Source organism: Ricinus communis, chromosome 5, assembly GCF_019578655.1.
Source record: "Ricinus communis isolate WT05 ecotype wild-type chromosome 5, ASM1957865v1, whole genome shotgun sequence".
Taxonomy (NCBI): domain Eukaryota; kingdom Viridiplantae; phylum Streptophyta; class Magnoliopsida; order Malpighiales; family Euphorbiaceae; genus Ricinus; species Ricinus communis.
The window spans coordinates 29747621-29770623 of record NC_063260.1 but is presented as its reverse complement, the minus strand read 5'-3'; the positions used below and the strand labels follow the sequence as shown (position 1 = coordinate 29770623).

Below are 23003 nucleotides of genomic sequence, written 5' to 3'. Positions count from 1 at the left end.
AAATAATTCAGTTGGGGAGGAGCACAAAGCAGATAAAAGGAGGAGCAATCCAACCAAAAAAAATCAAAAGAGACACAATTGAACGGTATAATGTCCCAAGCCCTATTAATCACGTTCCAAGACTAGAACCCTTTTTTTGGGCTCTGTTCCAAAATTTCCTTGAAAAAGTAGAAGAACCCAATCCACGATCCTCTCTATCTTCTTATCTTTTACAAAATATGATTGGCTCTAAGGCACATGCATATTATATATATATATATATATATATATATATATATATATACACTACTCTCCAAAAGTTTCAATAATCTTTTCCCAAAGCTGTTCTTTGTACAAAGCGTGCTATCAAGAATGAGCGAGTGTGGTCATGAATCTGATGTAGTTATCAAGCACAAGCAGAGTCGAAACATGCATCGTAAGAAAAATAAAAATTTATAGAAAAGTAATCACTCCACAAACTTCAACATAATTAAGCAAATCGCAGGAAATAAAACTCGAATCATATCATAGAAGTATATGTGCACTCAAGACTCGCTCAACCTCTAGCCAACATTTTAGCTGGAAGATCACATTTCTGCCAAGAGTCTAAACCTGGTTGACGTAGCAGCGTGAACATCAAAAGATGCTCTTCTGTTTCTATTATTGTCCACAAAGAGTTTATATGATCTCAGTCCCAGAGTAATTCAGGATCGGCCTGGTGGTTGCCTTGACTGGGATGCTCGCCTGATAAACATATATAATATGAGATAAAAAACCTAGATCATGATGATGCTGATGATATAATTGACTTCTTCCAGGCAAATCAACTAATATGTTATGCAAGCTATGAGGCAAATGATCATCAGAATGGCCAGCAGACAAATATACTAACGCAAAGCACATGTTGCAGAACTTGGGCTATTATCCTAAACACTTCCAATTCACATACAATATTAGTTGATTGCAACTATTTTACATACCTGTTTACATATTGCAAATTGATTTTCCTCCCATGTAAAAGTATAAAAAGAAATTCATTGGGTTTTGTGAGAAAGCATTTTATACAATATAGTAGGAGGTTCCCTCCACATTTGAAAAAGTGACCCAGTCCTTCCCCCAATGTCTTTATTATTCGTTCCTCATAAAAATAAGAGAAAGATTGATATTTAAAGAAGCTTTTGCTAAAGAGCAACAATGTCATCAGCTTCCATGCATTTCAAATGAGTTTATGATCCCTCCAGATATCTTATTTTATTGAAAGGGAGCATAAATATATTTCTCCGTTTCAACTGACTGTCACACAGAACACTAAAGTAGAAAAAGAAAAAGAAAAAGAAAAAGAAAATCTAACCATGATAGGAACTGAAAGCTGATATATGTAAAGTACAACTGTCTCAATTATTATTACTATATGCTTACGTATGAGTTACAGTTCAAACTCTTTCAGTATTGGATTATCATCATAAGGTAAAGGACGCTTCATGCTAAGTGAAGGAGTACATGTACCTGTTGTGAATGGGATCAGGTCCGTTGGGCACTCTTCTCTTACTAACATAATTGAGATCCAAGTTTTGATGAATATGATGCCTTCCTCTTCCAATCATTCTCCAATGCTCGAAACTTCCAGTTGATAGAACTGTACTTCTTGCTGTCAATTTTGTCACCTGGTTTGCCAAAATACCAACAGATAAAAAACAAATAACTCCCATGAACACAACTGCTCCAAAGAGAGCCCTCAAAACCCTGCCGCCACTCCCCATGTACTTATACCCTCCTTGCACCTACTACTTTTCAACACACAAGAATTGCTTGCTATTCGAAGTAAAGGCTGATAAAACAATCAACAAAACCATGTTGGTTTTGAGTGGAGACCTGAGACGTAGGCCGAAAAAACAGACAGGAAGGGAAGCCAGAAGCAAAATGGGCAAGACAAGTATTCCAATGGGTTTGAAGTTGGCGGGTAAGAGGTGAGCAGTCCTATTTAAAAGTAGAAAATTGCAAGAATAACTCGGTTGTGTGTCTTGACAGTGGGTGAAGGTGAGTGAGATAAAATAAATTTGTTACACTTGTGCTTTATAGGTTGAATGGGCCCAAGCAAGCTCCCATTCTTAGCTTTAGTTTGTGCATTTTTTCATGCAGCGACAAAAGGGGGACCTCATTCTCCTCTTAACTCTTATGTTACCTTGGCTCCTAAAAGATATATAGGGTCTAGCGTGTGCCCCTCCAGAACAATAAGTATGAAGAATGAAGAAGTGCCTATTATTGTTCAAAAACAAGTGAGGACTTAAATTACTTGACAAATGCTTAGACTAACCACTAAGATGAGAAAATATTTTAAACAAAAAAAGTGAACCAAAAAATTACCACATACTGAAAAAAGCATCTTGCCAAAAGATACATACACATGCATTTCATAATGTGTTTGAGTGAGTTAGAGAGAGAGACATGACTGTTAATGATAAAGTAACATAAGAGTCCTTCCTTCCCACCCCTTAAAAAAGGAACAGACTAAAAAAAAGATCCATGTACATAAATAATTGCTTTTTCTAGAGCTTTGATTTTTTGATTAATTATCTACATCTACATTTTCATTTTGTATAACTATGAATCACTGATATGCCTCTTGGTTTTGGTTGGTGAATGCACCTAAAGGAAAAATGAAAGAGCGACTCAACAAAAGATAGTAAGTCAGCAACTTTTAACTCATCTTGCTTATGCTGCAGTCCTTGTTCTCCAAATACCCACATCAAAAGTAAAAACAAAATAGACCATTCAGCACAAAAGCATTAGTATCTACACTCTTTGAAAAAGAAGACACTAGCACACAAGAAGTTCAATTCTTACGCAATGAATCTAACAAAACTTGATAGCCAATTTTGAAATGGGAAGAGGTCCCTATGGTAATTTAATATAATACCAAAGCACAACAAAAAGGACACATGAATGCCACAACAAGGTAATAAGCTGATGGCCATAGTTGACCAACTCTTGCATTCTTCAAAGTGTCATATGGTTATCATAATGGAGAGGGAGCATATAAAATTTCCATAATAACCTTAGAACCCACTAGTGACTACCATTCGCTCCATAATTGGCAATAGAACCCTAATTATTGCAAGGAAAATCCTGAGAATGACAGTTCTAGAAGATAACTCCTGCAAGTCCCAAGTTCCCAGTGGCAGACCAAAGCAATTAGATCCAGAAGCAGAAAAAGCATGTGAAACATTGTGCAGATCGTAAGTGATCAACAGAACCTGATATATGCAGCAAGGGAGTCGCTATAAGATAGCAACAGTTATATTTTGGTAAATCTACCAAAAGACTGCAGGCAATCTGCCATAAAAAAATATAATTACAAATATTACCTAGACATGGTCATAAATACATAAGTCATAGAATTTATATTTGGAGAGTAAAATTCAAAGTAATACCATCAAACACTATCATTTTCGAAGTATAAATGTTTTTCTATGTCCAAAAACATGAACTTTTATTCAGGAGTCCATTTAAGTAACTTCTATTCAATGATAGTAGTGGGGTAACACATTCAATCATGTGGAGAATGTAAGGTCCACAATAGGTTGCATCTCTTTCTTCACAAACTGATTACATGTATTTCTATCATTATATCACAACAATGACTTTCTCTTTTTCCTTCAATAAATTTTCTCATGCAGTTCCAACTTACAAATGATTAAATAAATCTTAAGATTTATGAAGGAAGATATGCAGGCAACAGAAAAAGAACGCAAAAAATTGGCATGAAGGTTACTAATTAAAGGCTCTGAAAGTGTGTCTAATACTTAGTGAGGTAATGCAGCTGCAAGAACAGCCAAAACAAACAAAAGGCCACATATCAACAGCATTTAAGAAGAATTTTGACATCAATGATGCTTACTCAAACATTTACTTGACCAACCCAATTTTTAGTGATAACAAATAATCAACACGTGCCATAAATAAAACCTAAAAAAGTATTACTGCGACAAACAATAAGAATGGACTTAAAACCAAGACAATGAATAGGTCATCAATAACTTTATTTTCTCAATGGCATATGTAAAACCATGATTTCTTTAGTAGATAGAAATGAATAACACCTAAACAAGGTACTATCCTTATGCAGCACGCAAGATGGCACGCATAAGAAGAATGCTAAAAGGAAGAAGGGAGAGTAAAGAGAGAAAAGAAAAGGAATATCTATACACACATGCATAATAATGCCAAAGACCTACTACATCAAGAGACTCCAAAAGTAACCAAAAATAGAGAAAGAGCCACAAAACCACAAGCAAAAGTACTCCTCAGAGTTGCCAGTTATAATTTCAGACCAAGAAACCCATTCTTAAAAATCAATTATTCCTCTCTTCCTGTTTAACTCTACATCGTTCAAGGTGGAAAAATTCCTCCACCTCGGCAAATTGCAAGAAATACAAGCATATATGTACATATATGTACAGATATTACATATATACAACAGAATAAACACAAAGTAAATCTAAATTGGATCTGTCCAAATTTACTTTACCATCCAAATAAGTAGTATGAGCTTTAACTGCATTCTTGATGTCACTTGTATAACTCCTCCTAGGTCTTCTTGTTCATTAGCAACCCTTATTTTGTCATCTAGCATAACAAGAAAGTGACAGGCTTTCTGCTATGAACTCAAACATGATACAAAGATACAGACATGTGACACAACACAGCAAAAACACACCAATTCTAGAACATGGCATGTCAAGGACACAGTACACGTTATGTAAATGAATAAATGGAACACTTAATATATTGACAATAATATATTAATTCTCACTAAGATTATGATGATTCTTATGTATTGACAATAATATATTAATTCTCACCAAGACCATTGTGATTCTTGGTAATATGAAGCTTGTAAAACTGTATATGCTAAAATACAGTATCTGACAAAAAAGAAATTTATAATCATACCATTAGAGCAAAGAAAGAAAAAGTTCACGGCAATGCTTATAGCCTTTTTGGTAATGACTTTTCTTACTCCAATAAAATTTCCTCCATTTTTTGAGAAAAAAAAAAGAGTGTACCTATTTTCTTTTCATCTATTATTAATAGGGTTAAACTCTTTTCTTTCCATCTACATGTTGCTTTTGCTACTCTTCTTATATCATAGAACTTGAAAAGAAACAGAGCATTATCTTTGTTTTACTAAGAAAAAGCATTTGCTATATGACACTGCCATGAAGTGACTAATATGTGTTTAATGCAAATGAAAAAGGCAGGTCGAACATGCATGTCCAATTGTTTTTTCCAGTTACTTTATGCTCTGGTGTTTGGAAAATGTCAATGTCTCTAATGACCATCCCGCGCTGGACACCCCTGTTAAGAGGTGTGCCAGGTTCCTCATAAGCTCAAGCTATCAATTAATGTATCATATCTGTGTAGGCAAATTGAGATCCTCTTCACTTTATATGATTTTTTTTATGGATACTAATCTTAACCATGTTCCTTTTCTAATGACAGAATAGACAAAGCAATGACAAAAGAAAAGTTATACACAATGTTCTTCAGATACTGGTGTTTATTTGTTGCCACAGAAACAAACAGATAGGAGGTGCAAGGCTCAGAGATCAGAAAGTACAACAGGGAAGCATAATTGGAATACCTAAGAACTGTTACCACTGGAAAATGCCCATCAATTATCACCTTATATGGAAGTACAAGATAGGTCATATCAACAAAAGTGTCAAGTGAATTTCCAATCAGATAATAATGTCAGTTATGTTTTCAAGGTTTCCCTTCAGAATGTCCTTACAGCAGGGGTTAAAGGAAAAAAATTCCTACAAATTCACATTGGGAATATTATTGTCTTTAAATATTAGTTATGTTCTCAAATCAAGCCAAGGAAGGAGACAGTTTATGGCTGCAAATGAGCTACGCCAAGCCCAGCTTTAAGGAGCTTAAGCTTGGCTCTTTAAAAGTTTTCCTGAGCTCAGCTCTTTTTAGTTTTATTGGCTGTGAGCTCAGCTCAAGCTCAACTTGTATCTGGCACATCTGCTAAAATAATGAGCTGGACTTGTATTTTGCTTGTTTTCAATAATGTACGACCCAAGCTCAAGCTCGTATCATGAAGGTTTAAACAAGCCAAAAGTGTAATGTTTTTGCTAACAAAATCAAGCAAATATTTTTATTTTTCATTTTAATTTAACATATAACCATGAAACATTCATAGCAGTCCTCACAAAAAGACATGTAGCTCATGGTAAATGTCTCTATGAAGAAAGGGGAGGAGGGGCACATCATTTATAAGAAGACAATGCCCCTTCATTCTTTTCCTTTCCAAATATATTTCCTTCTTGTTACAAATAAGAAAATTCATCAGCATCCAAATGTGCTAGCTTATGAGCTTCTAAACAAACTAGTTCATGAACCAGCTTGCAAGCCTTTAAACTAGCTCACAAGCCTAAACGAGCTAAGTATCAATCTAGACGAGCTCCACTTGTTAGTTTAAAAAATGAGAATGAACAAGCTCTCTATGAGTCAAGTTCTGATTGGCTCTCAAGCAGCTCGACTCATTTGCAAGAAATCAAAAGTTCAGCCAAGATTAAACCTGGGTTCAGCCAGTTTGAGATAGTACTAAGATACTATGCACGAAACTTATTAGTCCAAAATAAAACTGTATGACTAACAAGTAACAGCACAAGATATTTTCCTGATTAGGTGGATGAGAATTGGCATGGAATATGCTAATTCTAGGGCCTGACAACTCCTGCTTTGCACTTTTCCAACTGGTTTTTTCTGATTAACAATCAGCCTGCTTTAACCATTCTTTGACCCCAGATCTCAATAGATACCCAAACCAGTAAGCTGGCTGGTTCCCAAAGTCTCACTCAAACCAACTTGCCTGGTCTCGTTTGACAAGAATGAGCATATAGCTACCAAGCATTTCTAGAAACTTATTAGTCAGATAATAGACAAGAAGTTTGGAATTGGAATACAACAAAGTTGAAATTAAAAGTACGTCAAATATATATGGAGAATGTGTATCAACACTCAGCCTCATGCATAGAAGAGTATATATATGTATATAAACCCCTTATAAGCTAAAATTAGCAAGAGAAGCAAATAGAAAATGTACCAACGATCGTATTTGACTTAAACAAGTCCAAGTGATAGACTACAGAAACAAGTGTCAGCAATAGACTATAAGTATAATCCATGTACAAAACACAAAATTAGTTTAGGTCCTTACAATTATGAAAAATCAGCTCGATACACCACAGGTTTGTCTCTAAATTATCAAGAAAATTAAGCAGCTCAGAAGATACTATGAACCTGTGAAATAGGAAACAACAAAAGTATAAGTTAATTCACAGAAAGAAAATGAAATTCCAAACATTACCACATAACAGGAAATTACCTAAAGATCCACTAGAGCTCTTTTTATGATATGATACCGACAACTGCAACATCTATTGATAACAGATGCAGATGTGAAATGCAAAAGCATTTTAAGCAAGAGATGACTATATGTTATCAGCTTGTAGAAACTTCGTCAAGCTTCTGGTATTGCTCAAAGTTGTTTTTCTGGCTCTTTTCTTCTGGGCCCACTTGGGTCCATAAATTGCTAAATGTGTCCGTCCAAATCTTCGATCAGCTATCTGCTCTTTCATCATAATGACAAATAAACAAAACCATAAGAAGTGCCAATATTAAATGATATCATGCAAATGCATACAACTTTTGCAGTACTAAACACCAGATGATTTTGCTCTTTAAGAACATGCTAGCTACTGGTGATAATACTTACAAATCTGGTGGGCAGAGAGCCAATTCAGCATCGAAAAATAACCAATAACCTCACCATTTTACCAGCCAGCCATCTAGTCTAAACTTAAAATCTAATTTCTATCCCAAGATTGCTCAGCAGTATGCTTAACAAAAACTTGGACAAAGAATTAGGATAGGTAGGACTTATCATGCTTTATCATTAACATTGAATGCAACAAATGAGAAAAGAAAATTAGGGGAGGCCAGGTGTGCGGAGTTTAAACCTCCAAAAAATGATCAGAAATTTTAAAGCATGAAGATATATGGTTGTGAGACCTACCTTTATTAGGGATCCACATGCATCCAGCATCTCTGTTCTCAGAGGATATTCCACCACCTACAGCATGAAATTTTTGGAGAACAGAAAACAATGGCAAGGATTCATTTAAAATCAAGTTAAAAAAGCAAACAAAAAGCAAAGTGATTGCCACTTACAATAAATGTGTCTTCTCCAACTAGCGCTGATTTTGAAACTTGATCCATCAGCGTCCCATAGTTGACTTCCATATATGGAGGTGTGACACTAATGAAATCAAAGGTCCTGTTACTTCCTACAACAGCAAAATTTTGATTAAGAACAACGGGATACAGTGAGATCATCAATTCTTATACTCCAGATTAACTAACAGTCATTCAGTTGCGCTAACACTGCGGTTAATTTGCTTGCAAAAACATACACAACACCACCCAAAGAGAGAGTGAGAGAAGGCACATGCCTATAAATTGCTCTGCCCGTTCTAGAAAGTTTTCCACACGAACTGTATGTACAACTGAAACATCAAGAAACCCAGTTGACTCCAAATTTGGTTGTAGAACATTTGAAACAACCCAGGGATCCATCTCAACAAAATGCACCTGAGAATTTAACATACATGATATAGGGAACTCATAAAAATATTAAGAACAATACTAATAACAAATTGATAATTTATTGAACATTAGAAGTTCTAAAATTTAAACTTTAAGCGCTCAACAGTATGTCAAGAGATATATGACATGTTGGTAAATAGTACCTCAGAACAACCTCGGCTGATAGCTTCAATGCCAACAGATCCTGTACCACTGTACAAATCCAACCAGCGACCTGGCCTTAAAGATGCAGGACAGCCACCAGCTGCCTATGTAAAGCCAAGTAAATTATCATTAGCAACAGACTGTTTAACGTGGTGAACAAAAAAGAATGAAAAATAAACAAGGAAAGAGTAAAATTTCCATATCTGATTGACAACCAATATTAGATATCAATGGACACTGGAAACTAGAGAAATTAAGCCCGCTTATAAATATAAGAGCGTATAATAGGTAATACCTGCAAAATATCAAAGGCACAACCTTTTACAACTTCCATCATTGGCCGCACATCCATGCCCATTGGTGAAAGCAGCTTCTTTCTTTTAGCCTTTCCTCCGAATACCTGAAAAAATTGCCAACATTTTATTTTCTTAACTATGAATTGAATTTCAATGCAAAAGAAAAAACAAATTAAAGCAGACTGCAGCGGCAAGCAGAAAAAAGAATAACACTATTTATACTTTAGATCTACGATAACGTTCCTAATGATTTCATACCAACAATGAGCCAGCATGGTGAATGAGAACAGTACTTTTAGAACAGTAAACACAATCACATCCCATCAAATACTATCAGATTTAAACAGTGACCGAATTGACAACAATAAGAATAATCATACTGGCACATAATAAACGAAAAGATGGAACGATGGAACTGATTCAGTTAGATTCTATAATAAATAATCAGTTGCAGAGACTTCAATCAGCTGCAAAAGCTTTACAAAATCTTGAAGAACAGATTTTTATACTGCAGAAATAATAGTGGCAAAAAATACTTCAAACTACATCATTTTTCCACCTAAAGAAAAAAACACTAATGACCTCAAATTGAACTACCATGCCAAATATAAAGTAAATCTCAAAACAAAATTTATTACCTGAAGCAACCTATGCGTAGTCCTAGGTGGCTTAGCTTCCTCTGCAACAACTTGTTTCCCTTTTCCTGCATTTTTCCCTTCCTTTTTTCTCTTTGACTATAAAAAAACACAAAACTTACTTAAAACATTAATTCAATTAACAAACATAAAACACGCCAAAATAAAATACAGAAACACAAACGAACTAACCTTAGGAGAGGAATCAGATAAAAAATCGTTAGGATTGAGACCGTAACGTTCAAATAAAGCTTTCTTTTTTTCACTTATCAATCCACCGCCTGACTCTGTTCATGTGCAAAAGAGAAAAACACAGAGAGAAAGAGAGATCAAATATGATGTGTGTAAATGAAGAAAGTGAAAGAATTGAGAGGTTCATGCGATTATGATTACTCTTAGAGCAGAGGATAACTGTTGAAATGCGATTGCTGGACTTTGAGGAGACATTAGAGAGAAATGGAAAAGAATATAAAAGATTGGAGTTTACGTTATTGATGTTTAACAATAACGGAGCCGAAATTGGAGATGTTGAAACTGAAACTGCCATTGTTAGAGTTTTCAAGGTTTTACTTGAATTAATCAAATTTTAGCAGATTTTTCAGAACCGTTATCCTCATACACGGTAACTTCAAAACATCTTTGTTATAGCAAAGATTTTTAAAAATAAAATTCCAATAAATTTTATTGTTTTCTAAAATATAATTTTCACTATTTTAATATAATTTCAATAAAAAATACAATAATTTTCATAAACTTTAAATAATTGATAATATTATTAGAAATAAAGATTAAAATTAAAAATATAAGCTCAATGGGGTTACAATAATAAATTTAAATCTGGGGCTCAGTGATTATGTTAGTCTCTGAAAGCTTTCAACATTCTAGTTCTTCTGCGTATGTCATGTAAATATACTTTTCAACTTCATTGCCAAAAATGAGACCTTACTCTATGCATCAACAAATTAAATAGATTAACAATTAAATAAAAAATAATCACTAATATAACACTAAAAATATAGTACAATCATAAACTTATATAATATATAATAAATCAAAAAAAGAATATTCCCTTTCAGCTTTATTACGTACATATCTTATTTTGATATACTCTTCAACATTCTCAAAATTATAAAAGAAAAAGAAAAAAAATAAATAAAAAATTTATAAAAATAAATTTTTGGAAACGAAATCAGAGAACAAAAAAAATATTATTCACTATCACGAGTAGCTCCTTTGACAAGTTACCAGTTTCGACATTTAGATCCTTTATTGCAACCTCTTTTCCATTTATTGGCTGCCTCGAATGTATTACATCTGTGTTCACCACAGAATACACGATCTCCACCTTCCATGGCTCCGTGTCCTATATAATTATCAGCCTCTGCCTCTCCATTCAAGGAAGAAGGAGAAGGAGAAGGAGAAGGAGAAGCAGCATCTCGTGCTTCTGTTTTCCCGACCAAATGCATATTGCTTACCAAAACCATGCATAAGCCATAAATGATAAATCCTTTGAGCATCCTAGCTTACTGTATGTAATAATTCTTATTTTTAAAGTTGGAGGCAGAAGAACAAAAAAACAAGAAAAAAGATGAACTCATTTTTATACATAAACATGAGTGTTAATTAGGACACTTGCTATATTATTAATGGCTATTTATGGAGTTTAATCCTATTTTGTGCAAAGATAATATTGTGCTAAAATTTACGTGAATCTCTCTTATAACTTTGCAATGAAGGGTTATGGATTATGGCATTTGAGGCTGCAAATTTCTATTGACTGTTTCCATTGTTGAAATAATTTGTGTTTACCTTTTTCTAATAAGAATTATAGAAATCTGAATATAAATAAAGAAATCTGATAAAGTTAAGAGTTTTAAAATAAAATAAGGTTGAGGGCCTTGTTGATATAAATGATTGCCTAGTCGTTATTAAAATGAAAAATGGGAAAAGGTATATTTTTACCCTTCATGTTTATAGCCGGGTACATATTTTCCTCTAAACTATTTTTTTGACACATTTAAACACAAACAATAAAAATTGTAATTTAAGCTCTTCTTCTAACGAGAACATCAAGCATACGTTGGGTCCCATAGCTCTTCGTTACTTCTTTTATTCTTCTTTGGCAAAAAGCTCCATATATACCTCCCAATTTTTTATCTAAATTGTAATATTAATAGACTCCTAAACTAATTAAAATTGAATAATTAAGCTCTTAAGAGCTCACACCGTTTACTGAATAGTAATGGATTATGACCCACTTTATACAAAAGCGCTAAAAAATCACCAACTCACTTTTGAAGTCACATGTTTAGCATGTGACTACTAATACCTTTATTTTAGTGTGAATAAAACCTTAAAATAATATTTCCCATAGTTGAGAAATGATTCTTTACAAAAGCATTGTGGTTGAAAACGATTGTTGTGGGTATGCAATGCTCATAAAGAATTGATACAAAAAGTTTTTTGTTGGCTTTAATAAGTGAGTTTTGAATGGTTGGATAAAATGTGTTTTTGGATTTTTATTATTTCCTTTATTTAGGATTTTATATTTTTTAAATTTGCATCAATAGTGATACTTTATTGTAAAATCAATAAAAAGTGTTGGATAATTGAAAAAGTGAATAAATAAAGCATATGCATTGTACTATTTAAGTCTTAATATTATTGTTTTCAAATTAGTTAAGAAATCAGGATACAACAAATGTGTTTTAAAAATTTCAAATTTATCGTGTAAAATTGTTGGATTGTGATTTTTGTGACTTGTTAATGTGTGATATTTACTGTTGATTTACATTTTCATTATGCTAGTACTTAGGTTACTGCTGGAGAATTGCATTGTGTGAATGATGAAGTTGGTGAAGTTGATATTGTAGAAAATCTTAATCTAGATTTTTTTTTATCTATTGAAAACATAAAAAATAGGTATAATACTGAATTAAGATTTAAAAGTAGGATATTTATTTGTGATATTGGGAAGAGTTTAGATAATAGGCTGTTTTTAGCTGAAAATGACAGTCATTCATAGAATTATAAGGAAATTAAAAGACCGTAATGTTATTAATATTTATATTGATCTTGATATTGATGTACCACTTGAAGAATTGTTGGATTGGAATGAAATAGAAGCTAATGTAGATGTTGTTCCATTTTGCCTTGTCAGCAACTATTAATGTCTTAAAATCCTAAGTAAACTATGTTAGCTGTTAAGGGTTTAATTGTTCAATTTTAATTAGTTTAGGGGTCTAAGTGAGCTACTAGTAAGTTTCAGAGTGTAATTGCAATTTGGAAAAAGTTGAGGGTGTATCTATATATTTTGCCTTCTTCTTTTATTCTTTCTTTTTCCATCAAATGACCTTCCACCACCGTACTCTTTACCGTCGCCATCATATACACCACCATAACCTCCATCACCGCTATACCAACCACCGTATCCATCGGAAGATTAACAAACTAAAAATTGCAACTGGTTACTTGCAAATTGAGCATGTTGATTTCGATGGAATTGAATGTTTGGCTTTAGTAACTTATGGCGAACTTGCATCAACCTTCGACAATCTTAGTCAGTTAAGCCTGGGCATTGCGAACTAATTAAGGAAATCATGATTGGTAAGGATAAATTGATCCACTATTTCAGGTATTGAAATGGGTCAGGCTTGTAGAATCGTACTGTGTGGTGCAAGCAACCGCCGTAAGAAGAGAAGAGAAGAGAAGAAAAGAAAAGAAAAGAAAACATAAATTAGAAGATTTTAAAATATTACATGCCAAAATAAAGATAGTATATTAATTTTTCAACTTAAAGTTAAATAATCTTTTTTTGTGTGAAATCTATTGTTAGCCACGTCAGTTATAGTTAATGTCTAGAAATATAAAATAATTTCAACATCGAACTTCACTTGTATCTAACTCGCTGAATTTAATTTAATTTTTATATTTATTGAAAATTCAGATTAAATTTGAAAAGTTAAAAAACTTTTCAATATATTTATAAATTTTTAAATTTATTATAAATAATAAATTATTTAATATATATTTTAAAAATTAATTTTATTTATATAATAATAATAATAATAATAATAATAATAATAACATCAAAAAATTTACTATAAATTAAAAAAAAATTATATTTAACTATCAAATATCATTTACAAACTCACATTTACATAATTTTAAAATTTTATTATAAATTAAAATTTTAAAAAATAAATAATTTTTAATAATTATTTCTATGACAAAAGATAAAATAATTTTATTTATTATATTTATATAAAAAATATTGATATTTTAAACTGTTCAATTATTTTTTAATTTATTAAGAAAAATATATAACTAGAGTCGATTTTGATCATTCAACTAATCTTGAAATATATATAGGCTCGGTTTATTTTTATCTCCTCTAATATCTATTAAATAAAAAAATTAAATTTTAAATTTTAGATAATTAGATATATATTTAAATTAAAAAGATAATTTAAAAATAAATTAACTGAAGAGTAAAAATACATATTTTTTTATAAAATCAATGAAAAATAAATAAAATAAGCACGAAGGAGAAGCACTGTAAATGATGATGCCAGCAGAGCGTTTCTTTTGCGTCGAAATTAGTGCAAAACAGAACAGGAGACACACGTGATCCACATACAACTTCAATAATCATAAAATAAAATATCCTCGTCATCATCATCACACACGTTTGCTAAAATTCAGGACACGTACTCTCTACTGACATCTCTACCACTACTGCCCCCCCAAGCAGACGTATTACTTCTGGTCGTGATTCCAACTCTCCCTCTTCCCCGCCCTCTTCATCCAACGGCCTCATTTCGCTCGTTGTCACCATCCCACCGTCAGATTTACTTCTTCAACATAGCGCGTGGGCCCTTTCTTTTCTTTCCCTTAATTTTCTTATAATCCGAATAACCTTCAATACAATATAAAAATAGATTCTATTTCTCTGCAAAAACTAATATATATCATTATTTATATAAACTTTTTAGAAAACGAAAACAAAAATATTCTTTTCTTCCTTTAATCATCAATTTGTGCTTTCAGTTTTTAATACTCGATACATAATTATATAATTTCATTTTCAACTCAATATAAAAGATAATGAAAGAAAATTGATATAATATTATTTTAAAATAGTAAAAATATTGATATATTTCTTATTTATATAATTAAGAGATCTGACCATAGTATTTAAATTATTATTATAATATATTTATTTCCACTTTTTTAATAAAATTTATTTTCTTTTTAATTGATATTAAATAGTAATATTAAATATATAAAAATATCAAATTTATAATAATAATTTATTATCATATCTATTTTAAAAAATATACAATAAATTAATTACATTATATTAATATTTTTTATTATACTATTAATCCATCAATAGTGTAATATATTTAATATATTTATATATTTAGCATCACAAAAGAATATTTAAGAGGTTCTATTAATTATTATTATTTTAAAATATTATAAATATTAACTATTTTTATAAATTTATTTAATGGTAGTTTATACTTAAAAATCATAATAACTACCGCACGCACAATGTGCACATAAATTATTAATTTTCAAAGACTCTTTCAGTCGCTCCTCTCCGAGTGGTGGTCAAACTCGGCTAAATAAGATCGTCCATTACAAAAATTTGCAATTTCTTAGGTGCATTTGGCATCTTGCTGCTTAACTGAATTTAAATTTTGTTATCTGGGCAACTTCTTAATTTTCATGTTTGAATAATAAAAGAATTGAAAAGATTAATACTTTTCAGTATATATATATATTTGAATTTAATTTTATAAAATCATTATCAGGTAACGACGTCATATGATATGATGGGACGCTTCTATTAATTTGGTAAGAAAAGAGTCTACATAAAGGAAGTTTGCAGCAAAGATTTGGGACTCTTTCTCCAACGCTACCTACACAGATTTAATTAATTAATTAACTAATTAATAGGATTCAGAGCTTTATGTTTTGTGAGTGACAATCCTCTTCTCCTTCAACTACTGATCTCAACGAAGAAGGTGAGTGTAATACATACAATGGGAGGCTGTGCTTCAAGACCAAAAGGGTGTATTGGATTATCATCAAAGAAGAAAAAGAATGGTACTAATAAGCCAAGAATTAGGAGGAGAAGAATAATCAAGAGACGTGTTTCTTCTCATAACTTTGGAAGACCTGATCTTTCTGGCCAAACAGATCGTTCTTTCAGCAACCCTGCTTTTCAAGGTTCTATAATTACGAAAGTTTGCATTTTTTGGAGTTTTTTATGGTTTCTCTGATCTGGGTAGTAATCAAAATCTTGGTTTTGTTGAACAGGAAGTATTGATGCAGCTGCTTGGTCTGATGCTATTTCAGTTCTTGAATCTGAAATTGATGATGAGTTCTATAGTGTTCATGAAGGTGTGTGAATTTAATTTTCAAGTACACTAATTTGCTTCCATGGCTTTTGTTTCTGTATGGATTCTGATGTTTTGATTGGTTGATTTCAGATGGGTTTTCAGTTATTGGGACAGAGAGTGTATTGAGCATTTCATCTCCTAGAGATTTTAATCAAAAGGACTATTACGAAAACAACACCCGAAATGAGGTTGTGAAAGCTCAAGTTTCTGGGAACGGTGGAGGAGATGTGAATGTAATGCAAATGCAGCAGCAGGTGGAGGAGAATAACTGTGGGCTTCTGCCAAATATTTGCTTGCCTTGTCTTGCTTCAACTGTACCTTCTATTGAGAAAAAAAGATCATTAAGCCCATCGGGCACACCTTCTTCCAGGAGAAAACCTTCTCTTAGACTTTCCTTTAAATGGAGAGAAGGGCATTCTACTCCAACCTTCTGTGAGTTTTTGCGTTTCTTTCTTTATTATTTTCTAGCTGTTTTGCTTGTATGCCAGTTGTCTGTTTGTTTAAGATTAATCAAATTTACTTCACCTGCTATTGGTATATGAAATGAGGCTGTCTTTTTGCCATTATAATTTACTTATAATTTGACCTTTTTGGTGCGCCCCTTGTTATTGAAGGGAAGGAATTAAAACTTTAGCTACAATACTGATTTATTTTTTTTGGTCCAGTCTTACATGCATGGATTGTAGTGTCTTCTCTGTTTCTAGAGTGCCAGAAAACCAAAAAGCTTAAGATAAAAAGAGTTGATTTTCTGTGTGGTAATAGTTAGCAAAGTAATAGATTGTTATCATCACTTTTTTTGACACTATGTAGCCATCCTTCTTGGTAATTTATGACACTAGTTGGTAAATTGATATCCATAAGTTGGTAACTGACATCTCATGGGCATGTTTTGTTGCTCTTCCAGTTTCACCCAAGGCACTTTTGCAAAGACCCATTGCTGGTTCCTCACTCCCATGCTGTCCTTTAGAGAAGAAGATGCCTGATTGTTGGTCACCTATTGAGCCAAGTACTTTCAAAGTACGAGGACAGAACTATTTTAGGTCAGAGCAAATTTTTTTGATTTCCAAATAGTTCATTGTATCTGTAACACTCTATCAAAGATAACTCCTTACTTCTTTGCAACCGAACTTAGTATGGCTTTTCTCTTAATGTGTCTGATAGGGATAAGAAGAAAGATCGTGCTCCAAACTGTGCTGCATTTTATCCATTTGGTGCTGACCTCTTTCTATCTCCAAGGAAAATCCATCACATTGCTCGATATGTGGAACTTCCTACTGTCAGTGCAACCGATGAAGTCCCTTCTGTTCTTGTCGTAAATCTTCAGGTAGTTTTATATTTTTCATTTCTTTGGCTAATGTTACTTGTATATACCATTGATATTTGATGGAAAAAATATGGCAACAAACTTTCCCTGCTCGAATGCACTAAAAGATGCCCATTGCTAGTACATAGGTGCTTTAAATAAGTGAGGAAATTTTTCTGCCCTTACAAATACTTTAGTGTTTAATGTATAGCTGTAATTTCAATAATAAGATTATTATCTTCTACAGATACCTCTGTATCCTGCAACAATTTTCCAAAGTGAAAATGATGGAGAAGGAATGAGTTTGGTTATGTATTTTAAATTGTCTGAAAATTACTCAAAAGAGCTTCCTTCTCATTTCCGAGATAATATCAATGTAAGATGAATGTATCTCCACCTTCGCACCTGCATATTGTTAATTTCCCAATAATTTTTTATTAAACATGTGCTCTGTGTTTCTCTATTTTACAGAGGTTAATTAATGATGAAGTGGAGAGAGTTAGAGGTTTCCCGGTTGATACAATTGCGCCATTTAGAGAAAGATTAAAAATCTTGGGTCGACTGGCAAATGCAGATGAACTTCAATTAGGCTCCGCTGAAAAGAAGCTACTGAATGCATACAACGAAAAACCTGTTTTATCACGTCCTCAACATGAATTTTATTTGGTAAGTCTTAACTACCTTCAGTATGATTGTTCTAATGTTTTTGTTACAAAACTTTTACATATTAGCCTCGGCCAGAAGGATATAAGTTCGTAGTAGTTTATTATATTTGGGGACATGCCTGATGTGTGCCTTTTAGCTGCATTATGCTGATCATACCTATTGGTTTTTAAGCGAAATGGGAAGTTCCATATCTTATGCAGTTATGCTTATGCTTATGCTTATTCTCCACATACAAAACTGCAATATATTGAAGCTTTGAGATTGGAGAATTAGTTCTTACTGGTAATTTATTTTGAATGTGCTTATAGGGAGAAAGCTACTTTGAGATTGATTTGGATATGCACAAATTTAGCTACATTTCTAGAAAAGGTTTTGAAGCATTCCAAGATAGACTGAAGCTTTGTGTCTTGGATTTTGGCCTGACAATTCAGGTAATCATCTTCTCCAAGATTGCTAGGAAGGCTAATTTTGAATTGTTTACCGGTGAGTGTGGTGTTTCTTAACATTATCTTAAAATTGTCAAACAGGGACACAAGGCAGAGGACTTGCCAGAGCATATGTTATGTTGCATGCGACTTAATGAGCTTGATTATGCTAAACACCAGCAATTAGGGTGTTGAAAAAAGATTAATACTTTTAAACGTTTTCCAATCGACAAAAACCTAATTGGGACTCGAATTCTTTTGTTTACTCCTACTCTATAACCTACTTTCTGGTGTGTTTTCCAGTTCAAAGTAGACATTTCCGGCCTCCATTTTTGTATTCGAGTGGCTTCATTTAATTGTACAGATTCTAACTTCAATTTGTAGCTGCATTGATATGGAAAATGAAATACAAGGAAATATGCGATAACCAGCTTCAATTTGTGTCATTTCGGATTCTCAAATAGCAGTAGCTACAATCCATCATTTCTTAATCTAGTCTGGAGCAGTTTGGCTTTCTATGGTTTTGAAGGATACCTGCTTTGTGTTAAATTCAAGCATTACTGATATCGTTTTTTGTTAATAAATAAGTGGTCTCCGCTCAAGTGAGGCCTGGGAAGAACTTTCCCACAAAAGAAAAGGAAAAGAGAAATTAATGCATGACTTGTAGCATGCAGTGAGTCCATTAAATTTCAATTTATAGGTTTGTCTGGTGCTTTTGGTCTATAATGCTCATCTTTTTGCAAAAAATAAAATAAAATCCCATTAGCATCATTAGTACTTTTTACAAAATAAAAATAAAATAGACAGGAAAATAAAGTTTCTAATTTCACTAATCAGGTGTTTAAGCTAACATTTCTTCAATCATAAGACAGTTTATACAATTTCAGCACTGTAGAAACAATGAGAAGAAAGAAAAGTATTGATAATTATATCTTCCTGAAAAGAACTATAAATCCTGAAAAGACACCATTTTCGATCTGTGCTTATAAAATAAATAGATGGGTTGGCAATGGCATTTTGGTGGCCAACTATTATCAGAAAGTTGACAAAAGGAAGATCGTACCTTACAAAATGGGCAAGTATCATGCAAGAACAATATGTTGAGGTGATTACAAATGAAAGAGGATAAAGAACATATATATATATATATAGGCTGATGAAGGTTTTATACAGATGATAGAAAGTGAGCAGATTTGAACGAAGGAATGAAACAAAAAAGAAAACAAAATGAAACTTTTAATTAGCTGTAGGAGATCCCACACAATGCCTAAATAATGAGAACACACTGCACCGTTGATCCTTACTCTGTGATTTAGAAGGCGGCATAGGAGTTGTGGAAGAACCTGAATTGCTCATATCTCTGTATGCCTGGAATTCCTTACTCTCTCTATACGTTTCAATGTGTTTGTGGGAAAGATCTTGGCTTCTAGCAGCGGTCTCGCTGCCTGTAAGAGGTCCACTACCGGTGGCGCCAACGCATAAAAGGGGTCCACTGACACTGAGCGGGCTGCTAACTTTTCGATCAACCTGAAGATTATCCCAGACGCGGCCGGAGGAGCCTTGTCTCCGGAAAGAAACCGATGATCTTTGCAATGCAGTGGCCATATGCAATGCGAGGTCTTTCTTTCTTTCTTTCTTTGGAGGGTATACTTGTTTCTCTTTTTTTTGTTTTGTTTTTTTTTTTTCTAACTAACAAAACCGTTTTCTGTTGGAGGGGATACTTTGTCTTTTTCAAATCTTGTTCCTGTATTTGCCAAAATATTGTTAGAGTAAAGAGACAGAGAAAGATTTTGGTTAATTCTCGATCACATTCGATGGAGGAGGAGGTTTATATATAGATAGACAAGATTAGAGGGTTGACGGGATCACTGGATGATTGGCCATTATATATTGGATTTCTTTGTACAATGCTTTGATACTGGTTTATAGATTTGCGATCTATAGGCCATTGCTATTTTTAGATTTTATAATAGAGGTACTTAATTAGTTGATTTTAGTATTCTTTCTTTAACTTTCTTTTTTTTCTGGTCTTAGAGCAATTTCAGGAAATTGATAAATGGTTTTGTTTTTATTAGTAGCAGCAGCAAACACTAGCACTAGTACTATTTCATCAATCTCTTTTCAGTTTTCTTTTTATGATATTCTTAATTAGATAAATAAGTATTGCTTGATATTATGTAATATGGCTTTTCTCGCCAATTTCATACATCTATCAGGTTAATATCTAAAACAGTCTCCTGCGTTTTCTTGTAAAAAACATACAATGAATCTATGGTTAGAAGTTCTTAGTAATCAAAGGAAATATCCAGAAGTTCAGGAAATTGCAAACTCATTTCTCTGTCCTTATCCAAGATACCATCCAAAAAAGAAGTTGCAGAACACGGAGAAATGTCTGTATTTGCTTGACTGCCATTGATTGTTCCTCTATCTTCATATGATCCAAAACCTTCATTTCCATCACCAAACTTGTCATGGGATATATGCTTTTCGTCCAAGGTTAATGATGACACCCTCCCATTAGAATCATTCTCTTGTTGCTGCTGCTGCTGAAAGTCTGCGGATAATGCTGGATCGCTGACAAGAAATTCACTCCATAGACAAGGAGAAGGTGTAGTTGGAGGCTGAGATTGTTGGCAGGAATAAGATCTCGGGGAGTTTAGTTGTGTGAGAGTAGTGGAAGATGAAGATGAGCAAGAAGAACTGACTTCACTAAAGAAATGCGGCTGCATTATGTCATGGTTAGCGAATTGAAACTGCGGCAGAAGATTCCATGGTGGATGATTATCCTGAACTTGCTGCTCTAAGCTGCTAGGCGCCAGGATTTTATTAGAACTCGAAGGTCCAGTTAAGACAGAAGAAGGCTCAGGTTTGGGGATAAGATTATTTGTATTGCTGTTGTTATTTAAGAATTTATTGAAAGAGCCAATTGGGTTTCCAGAATTTATTATACCACTAATGTTTCCATAATCAGAAAGTATCTGTGAGAAAGGCTTATGGGTTACAGGATCAATTCCTACCTTTGTAAGTTTCTTCTTCAGCTTAGTATTCCAATAGTTCTTGACATCATTGTCTGTTCTTCCAGGCAGCTGCTGTGCAATTAAGGACCACCTGTGCCACGAACAATCGAGTTAAGCTACAAAAGTGGTCATGGACAAATTAATTATTATTAAGAAAATGGTGATGGACAAATTAAGACTGAAAGAATTATAGCTGATCTCATCCCCCATTTGCTCAAAGGTAGTTATATATATATTAAAAAAGGGCCAGGAAATGTGAATAAAATGACAAGAAGTGGAAACCAACCTGCTACCTATAGCTTTATGAAAATTAATAATAAGTTCTTCTTCTTGAGGAGTGAAGTTATCGTGCTTTAGATCAGGCCTCAAGTAATTAGTCCACCTTAGCCTACAACTCTTTCCACATCTGTTCAGTCCTGCACTTAAACAAGCAAACAGAAAAATATATGAAGCTGAAACAAGAACTCAGAAAAAGCTTTGAACTTCAAATAACATGAAAAGGAACTCAAAAAGAAAAACCTGCTTTTTTAGGCACCAAGGTCCAGTTACCAATGCCATGATTAGAAACATAAGCAAGTATCTTAGCATCTTCTTCTGCACTCCAAAGACCTCTTTTGACATTCGATTTATCGCAGCAAGGAGGTCTCCCCATTGATATTGATGGGCAGATAACTCAGCAAAAGGAGAAAAAGGATGGTTATGTTATGTAATGGTGATGCAATTCCAATCTTTTCTGTACAGTAACAATGATAATAATAGAAAAGATTTTAATATTTAAGGCAAACGTATAAGTAGTGATCAAGAGGCATGAAAGGCATGCAGTTGCCTCACATATTAACAGCAATTGCATGATATTATTTTCATCTTCTCTCACAAAATGTTGTTTTTGACGTGATATCCATCCACTGTAATTTTATGTTTGCTCTCTCTCTCTCTCTCCACATGCATGGCTTTGTTAACAGTATCATATACAGGTCCATTTGGAGTGAGTTCATTAACTACTTAAGCTTTTTTTTGTTAGTTAGTTTTGGTTACTTCGTGAATGGGTACTGTATGTATAATACATCAGCAGCACCTGACCATGCTAGAAAAGAGGTGATTAACTTGAGCTGATGAATTCTGCAAGTCCACCTGACAGAAACTGTTGAAATTAAATTATTCTAATTTTTCACTACTTTCTCAACCCTTTGCAGCTCCTCAGAATAGTATCTGGAAAGGGTGATGCAGAAGTATAATCTATAATATATATGAATATACATCTTATCATCATTATCACTTGATTTTTGCTGTTTTACCTGAACAAATTAGGTTAAAGTTTGGTGCTCCCTTGAGCCTTTTTTTTTTCTATCATCTCTTTCTTCATTTGCTTCTGTTGCAATTTTCAAGAATTGATAATTCTTGACTTCAAAGTCTTAGTTCCTGAATCTGATGGAAAAAATTGTGGCT

General features: G+C 33.1%; 4 protein-coding genes across 7 annotated transcripts; 1 reads left to right on the top strand and 3 right to left on the bottom strand.

Moving 5' to 3' along the window:
- Positions 1–469: 469 nt before the first annotated feature.
- LOC125370157 (CLAVATA3/ESR (CLE)-related protein 25) lies at positions 470–3219 on the bottom strand. Its single transcript, XM_048374745.1, has 2 exons — positions 1486–3219; positions 470–723 (listed from the first exon to the last, which is right to left on the bottom strand). Exons 1-2 carry the CDS (start codon positions 1737–1739, stop codon positions 684–686), a joined length of 294 nt encoding a protein of 97 aa, XP_048230702.1. The 5' UTR covers positions 1740–3219; the 3' UTR covers positions 470–683.
- A 1367-nt stretch (positions 3220–4586) lies between these two features.
- Positions 4587–10380, bottom strand: LOC8280614 (putative rRNA methyltransferase YlbH). 3 transcript variants are annotated; one of them, XM_048374744.1, is made up of 11 exons: positions 10127–10380; positions 9926–10020; positions 9737–9832; positions 9098–9202; positions 8802–8906; positions 8505–8643; positions 8224–8339; positions 8069–8125; positions 7379–7619; positions 7211–7293; positions 4587–4605 (listed from the first exon to the last, which is right to left on the bottom strand). In XM_048374744.1, the coding sequence occupies exons 1-9, from the start codon at positions 10278–10280 to the stop codon at positions 7485–7487; spliced, it is 1002 nt and encodes a 333-aa protein (XP_048230701.1). In that variant the 5' UTR covers positions 10281–10380; the 3' UTR covers positions 4587–4605; positions 7211–7293; positions 7379–7484. The 3 variants fall into 3 exon arrangements, with proteins under 3 accessions (XP_048230701.1, XP_015573725.2, XP_015573726.2); XM_015718239.3 differs by lacking the exon at positions 4587–4605 and having other exon boundaries at positions 7085–7293; XM_015718240.3 differs by lacking the exon at positions 4587–4605 and having other exon boundaries at positions 7085–7293; positions 9737–9826.
- Positions 10381–15472: 5092 nt separating this feature from the next.
- Positions 15473–18986, top strand: LOC8280616. Of its 2 annotated transcripts, XM_002517388.4 has the most exons (9): positions 15475–15973; positions 16064–16147; positions 16237–16578; positions 17051–17186; positions 17308–17470; positions 17697–17825; positions 17921–18115; positions 18424–18546; positions 18643–18986. In XM_002517388.4, exons 1-9 carry the CDS (start codon positions 15787–15789, stop codon positions 18733–18735), a joined length of 1452 nt encoding a protein of 483 aa, XP_002517434.1. In that variant the 5' UTR covers positions 15475–15786; the 3' UTR covers positions 18736–18986. The 2 variants fall into 2 exon arrangements, with proteins under 2 accessions (XP_048230254.1, XP_002517434.1); XM_048374297.1 differs by lacking the exon at positions 17697–17825 and having other exon boundaries at positions 15473–15973.
- Positions 18987–20688: 1702 nt separating this feature from the next.
- On the bottom strand, positions 20689–22989 carry LOC8275991 (transcription factor MYB35). The gene is made up of 3 exons (XM_015718151.3): positions 22077–22989; positions 21844–21973; positions 20689–21648 (listed from the first exon to the last, which is right to left on the bottom strand). The coding sequence occupies exons 1-3, from the start codon at positions 22207–22209 to the stop codon at positions 20826–20828; spliced, it is 1086 nt and encodes a 361-aa protein (XP_015573637.1). The 5' UTR covers positions 22210–22989; the 3' UTR covers positions 20689–20825.
- Between the last annotated feature and the right edge of the window lie 14 nt (positions 22990–23003).